Source organism: Coffea eugenioides, chromosome 5 (assembly GCF_003713205.1).
Source record: "Coffea eugenioides isolate CCC68of chromosome 5, Ceug_1.0, whole genome shotgun sequence".
NCBI lineage: Eukaryota > Viridiplantae > Streptophyta > Magnoliopsida > Gentianales > Rubiaceae > Coffea > Coffea eugenioides.
In genome coordinates this window covers 26,562,655-26,569,241 of record NC_040039.1, presented here as the reverse complement: position 1 = coordinate 26,569,241, position 6,587 = coordinate 26,562,655, and the positions used below count along the sequence as shown (strand labels likewise).

The 6,587-nt window shown below is 36.3% G+C and overlaps 1 protein-coding gene across 1 annotated transcript; it reads right to left on the bottom strand.

Moving 5' to 3' along the window:
* Window positions 1-3,802: 3,802 nt before the first annotated feature.
* LOC113771305 (late embryogenesis abundant protein At1g64065-like) lies at window positions 3,803-4,453 on the bottom strand. The gene has a single exon (XM_027315901.1). It carries the CDS (start codon window positions 4,451-4,453, stop codon window positions 3,803-3,805), a length of 651 nt encoding a protein of 216 aa, XP_027171702.1.
* Between the last annotated feature and the right edge of the window lie 2,134 nt (window positions 4,454-6,587).

The following is a 6,587-nucleotide window of genomic DNA, read 5'->3' as shown; positions in this document are numbered from 1 at the left end:
CACAAGCATGCAAGCACACCAGCGAATAAAAACAAATAGAGTCCTAACTATTACATTCGAGGCCCTAACTACAATCTAAGGGGGGAATTCTAAAAATAATACCTTAACTATTACATTTATCTAACTAAATATATTTTTAACAAAAATTAAAACCTATCTATTACATAGGCTAGCTAAATACATGTCTTGAACCCCTATCTATTAAATTTGGCATTTAAATGTCTATCAAATAATCATCAAAATTAAATTAAATATACGAAACTTAAAACAAATAGAACAAATAACTAAAAGAAAAATCACTCAAAAACATGCAATTGTACACATAAAGACACATAAGAGCACATAAGAGGATTTAAAATAATAAAAGAGGTTAACTCCCTTAAAGCTGTGGTTAAATGGGCTGAAATTTGCCCTAATTATATTCCAAAATCAACAAAATAATCAAGGTACCAATTTAATTATGAAAAAATGGCAATAATCATGAAATCTACCAATTAAAGCACTTACATGAAGTATAATTAACAATTAAAGAAGAAAAATGACTTATATTTAAGAAATCAAATCTTCTAGGGATCTAATTGCAAATATTGAGAAAGTTTTAGGGGTTCAATTATTATTATTACAAAATTTAGGGGTCAAATTGAAAGGAAAATAAAGTCTAAGGACCAAACTACAATTAAATTAGGGACCTAATTAAAAATTCTAAAGTTTTTAGAGTCACAGAATAATTACTTAAAAGGTTAGGGATTGACTTGTAATTGTTGCATCCATATCACTTAAGGAATTGGGCCACTCGACCATCCTCAACATTTTTGTGGGCCAGAAGACATTTGGCCCAATCGAAAGTCCAAGGCAAAAGGGGCGGGCTAGTCCATCATTTTGACCTAAACTAATCCAACAAAACGGATGGGTATTAACCCTCCAACCCAAGCCAAAAATTCAAAAAATTAACCCAAACCAATCTCTTAAACCCAAACAAAATAACTTTTTAACCCAAATTACCTATTTCACTAAAATCCAACATGATAAAAAAAAATCAACTAAAAATTATTAAACCCTAATTATATCCTAAAACCAGAAAATAAATTGCTCAAGAGACAGATTGAAATATGCAAAAAATAATTAAAACAAAATAGGGGGAAAATTGTTTCAATTGCAGAAGTTTTTGAGCCGTCATGAAATTAGGCAAAAGTTGGGGGGTCAAAATGAAATTTTAAAAAATATTCATGCAGCCTAGTTGAAGCCTTCATCTTCTTCGCTGGTTTCTTTCTTACTCTTTGCTGGGTTTCATCAGACGTGAAAGAAAGTCACAAACAGCCATAAAAATTGGAACCAACAACAAGATTTGCAACCCAGATCTTATCACCCAAAGTACTACATCAAATCACAAAAAAATACAGTGGAACTTGAACCAATGGCTTGCAAATGAGTAGGAAAAGAAAAATTGCAGCAAGGATTTCCGTGAATCTGGTGTGGATTTAAGCTTGTGTGAAAGGGGAAAGGTGAAAGGAACTACCTTTAATGCTTTATAGGGCCCAATGAACGTGGAGGCTCTGAGGAAAATGCACCCAAATGAAGAAACCCAGCTAATCAAATTTCTCCCATGAGACGTCCAAGTGCCGACGAGTAGACAAATTTGACCCAAATATTGGATGCCCTGGAGACGTTATTTTGAGCAGTTGTCTGAACAAAATTTATACCTCTACGGACATAGAGGATGAAGAAATAGAGAAAAATCCAAGATGATCAAGAATAATATCGGAATTTGGTCCGGAAATAGGCCTCTTTGCCAACCCTGGCTCAGAGTTTCTGCTGGAAATTTTCTGCCAGGTGAGCAGATTCGAGCTTCGATTTGAGGGGGTTCTAGACTTTTTTTGCCAGATCTATCTAAACAAAAATTTCCTTTTTTTCCTCCCTTCCTTTCTTTTTTTCTTTCTTCCCCGAAGCCCCTTTTTTCTCTCTTTTCCAGATTTTTCCTCCAAAACTCAATAGCTATCCTTGCCACCTAACCTCTTGCAAGTGTTGTGGTGTGCAAAAAGACAAAAACACATGGCTAATATTCACTCAATCCACTTAGCTATTTTACATGCATTCCACCTATTTTCTTGTTTCTTTTTTCTTTTTACTTTTCAAGACAAAAATTTAGAGTAAACAAAAATGTTAAATTCCATTTTGAGATTTGCCTTGCAAATTTTCATTTTTATTTTGAAAAAATTGAATTTCAAAAGATTAAAAAATTGAAATTTTTAGTTGTGAAATTTTCTTTTTTCAGAAATTTAATTCAAATTTTTTTTTAAAAAAGAATGATGTACCTAATTTAATAAAAATAGCTAACTATCATTTTGCGAACTTTGGTTAAATAAAAATAAAAATAAATTAAATTAAATTAAAATTTTGGTGTCTACACATATATTTGCAAAAAAAAAAAAATTTAAATACACCTTTAAAAATTAAAAATAAGAGTGCTTTAAAGTAAAAGAATTACAGTATAAGAAAAAATATTGCAAAGGTAAAAAACTCAAAGCCCAATCAATGAGTTATGAAAATAATAGACAAATAAATTAAAGAGATAGAAGAAGTGGGCAAGCTATTCAATTAATTAGATAGATAAGAAGAGGAGTAATTGGAACCAACAAAATCAATGAGAATATACCATTCTAATTTTTTCCTATTTTTTATATAGTTACAGGAAATCCTCAGAGGTGAGATTAATATACACAATTATAATGCAACAATATCACGGTTGGCAATATTGCCAGAGTCATAATCTGGAAACTATATCTGCAGATTCAATAGTTTGATGGGGACTTGTAAAGCCATCAAAATCAGAATAGAAGGAGCAAATTCCCAATAAAAATGGAATAAAAAACAAATGGGATCAGTCTAAACATAGAATTCCTCTAGTACAAACCTATATGATTGAGTAAAGTGAAAGTTTGAGAAGACCAGCCGAGCATTATTAGCAACCTTCTCAAATTATTGTCTGGAATAGTTACTCGAGGATGTATAATATATGGAATAATCACCTTTAGATATCTAGAAGGGGTAGAGCAGATACGTTCAGTTACAGTTCTGGCAAGAATGCTTATTACATCTCGCCAATACCTAGAAAGTTTTGCCTATGCAAACCAAATCTAAGTTTAGCGGACTCGAGTACTTCCATAATTTCTCGACGCAAGATTCTTGTAACAAAGAATTGTTACTCACCTTTCCCAAAATTTAGGAGCAGCTAGCTTTTAACAAGTCCCGATCGAGTTTTATGGTTTGTATATCCCAAAGACCATATTGACACTTTACGGCAAGTTTTTTTTTCTGAGCGATAAAGCTAGCAATCAGGCTTCAAACATGGTCATTTTTAGTTAAAGAATCTATCGAATTCGTGTCTTGATTTAGTCTAATTGTCCTTGAGTTGAATTTTCAGGACGCCTCGTGCCGTAATTGGATTTTGACCGACTTTCAAAGTAAAGAGAACAACTTGGAAGCTAAAGACGGCAGAAAACAAAGAGAAACGACTTGGAAGAACAAGATAACCCCATTATCATGGGACCAGGTACATCAAGAATGCACTCAAAAAGAACAGGATAAACTTTTGTGTCATTATCCCGCTTCATTATAGAGCAATTAAAGTTGCATTACACGTCAAATCCAAAGCAGCTTTCACCACCATTACACTAAAAAATTGTACAGATTGAATCTCTATTTGGATATTCTATTCAGTCGTTATAGACCATGTACAAGAAAAAAGGGAAAAAAGTTCATGAAAAAAAAAAAAGAAAGAAAAAGGAGAACCGTCCCGTGAAGATTACATGCATCTCAGATCCTGGACTGCTGGGCTCGTCAAGTTAAGACTCATGGTACAGTTCATGAATGAAGTTCTACGCCTAGTAAAATGCTTCAACACACGAATTTCACCCCTAAGATTAGCATAGCTGCTCAATTTCACCAACCCCGAGCCCATATCACTGCTAAAATTCTTGTTCTCAGCTAAGCCATTATTGGCTTTTACCTGTACACTAACATTCATTCTCTCGGAGTTTCTGCCCCTAACAAGCCCGCTTTTATAATACGTCATCCCGAGAGTGGTGTTCCCATACACCACGCTTGTGCTGCCGTCGTGGAACGTGAATCCACCGAAGTTCTGATTATAAATCTTCACTTGTGCAACCATAGTCATGTTCAGTGAAGCAAAATCTGGAGCTGTGTACTTGAGATTCTTTATCTCCACCAGCTCCAGCTTAAGCTTAGGGGCGTTGATTCGCAGAACTACTAATCCGAAGGCTAAAGAAGCTATGCTTAGTAGGACGAGAAACAGTAAGAGGTAGACGAAACATTTGCTGCTTCTTCTGTGCTTGTGATGAATGACTTTTGGTTTTGTGGTAGCCCCCCATTCCTCATCACTTTTTCGGTAAATTTGTGGTGGTGCTAGTGGAGTTACATGGCTTTCCTCCGACATCTTGTGGAGATAGCTTGAAGATTTGAGAGAGGAGAGGAGTTTTGGAGGGATGACGAAGGCTGTATGCGGCTAGCTAGATCAACAGCGGAATCTTTTGATGGAATTTGTGCTTCTGTCGGCTCTGCAGCCTGGGAAGCTGGATGGACATATTTATACATACATAGCAGGTCTAAAATCTTGTTATAGGAGTATAATATTAATATACGAGGCAGCATTTTACAAGTTGAATTGGCCGAGTTGATTGATTTCTTCAAATTGGTTAAATCAGAATCAATAATGATTGAACAAAGTAATCAAACTCACGTTGGCTTTTACCGCAGACATCAGCAGAGTGTTTTTTTAAAGAAAAGGTCCGCCAGTACCGTTCTTGCCTTTTGCCCCCTGCAGAGGCCTCGTCCTGGGCCGAGACACGTGGCAGCCCAGGAAGGCCAGAGTTGGGTTCGGACCTCAGGTCCATGGCCACCATCCTGAGGCACACCGCTGCTAGGGCTCCAAAGAGTTCCAGAGAACAATCCCGCAGAGGGCGGGAAAGATCCCCCTCGGTGCGGGATTGAGACTATTCTGGGTAGGTCTCGAAACGTACGGAGGTCGGATTTACCAGCAGGTATAAATGGTAACGCACATCCACCGCACAAGGTACGCTCACTACTGGCAAACTACCCCCGACTGTTTTACTCCTCGTGAATTCCATTCACCGGAAGACAAACTTGACCGTCGGAGTGCTCTCGGGGACCACCTCGGGGCTCCCCTGCTAGTCATCCTATAGACCTTCTTCTCGTTTATTTTGCAGGGCTTGGACACGCTTTTCTCATCAACACGCCGAGCTCATCAGGTTAGCTCGGTCCGGGGAAGTTCAGCGCTTCTTCACCTCCCTCCCCCCGCCCCCGCGGCGGGGTCAAACTAGATTCTCCTATTTTGTCTCCTAAAAAAAATTGAAAAATCTTAGTCAATTTAGAATCAATAGTATTCTTACTTCAGATTGGAATGTTACAAGATAAGGGCAATCCAAGCCCTTAAAGAAAAATAAAGATGATCTTCAACCCCTTAAAAGTTAGCAAGTCAAACTGAAAGTAATTATTTTAATTATTAGTGTTTTTATTTTCTCATTTTAACACCTTTAAAGGTGTTCTCAGTTGATCAATTCATATATTCAAAACTGCCTGCTTTCTCTGCAATATCTTTTAATAGGTTAAATCCTCAGTTAATTAATATTGATTGGTTTTTGTAATCTTCATAATGAGTTGCTTATAAGTTGGCTTCAGTTCGATTCAATACGTGAGTTGAAACCACAAAACGCATTTCAACTTCTATTCAGAAATGAAATGACAAGAAAAAAAAAAAGTGCCGAGATTGCGAAGGCTGGGGAATCCATTTGCTATCGGACTTGAAAGGTTTAAAATTACCTCAGTACTTTGGGAAAAGTTTGAACTTTGAAGAATTTAATCGACTCCCAAACTCCAAAGAGCCAAAAGAAAAAGTTAAAACCTTCTTGAATCTGTTGGTGCCTCGTATCGCAACCTTCCCTTCCCCTGTGCTGCTGCAAAACGGCACATAAATTATCATTTCGAATTCAACTGATTTTTTAAACTTCAAAAAACAGAGAGCTTCCTTTAACCGTTATTGCTGCATGCTTTTGCCTTTTGCATGCCCTTTTTGTCTCAGCTCTTTTTCTCTTTTTCATGTCGGAATAATATTTTTTATTTCTTTTTTGTTCTCTATACAAATTGTGAGGTACAGTTTGGGCTTGGGGGCTAAAATTAAATCGGACTCACGAAGTAGACTTTTGTTAATTCTTATGAGAACTTGTCGTGCCACCTAGACCAGAGAGACTTAACAGACTACAGCCCAGAACAAACCCGGTTTACCATCCAGCAATGCAGGCCCAATAGTTTAATCGCCAAAGCCGATCAAAAAGAAGTACCTATGAGTGTGTCGCTGGCCTGTTGATGTGTGGATTAGGTGTTTTCAGGGATATTTTTTAAAATCTACATTGTAGCATTCGCATGTGAAAATTTTTTTATTGTAGATGTATTTTTTAAGATATTTGTAAAATTTGAAATTTTATTGAGGTATTCTTCAAAAACTATTGTAACACTCTAAAACATTCACAAATTTTTTTTTTTTTTTTAAAAAC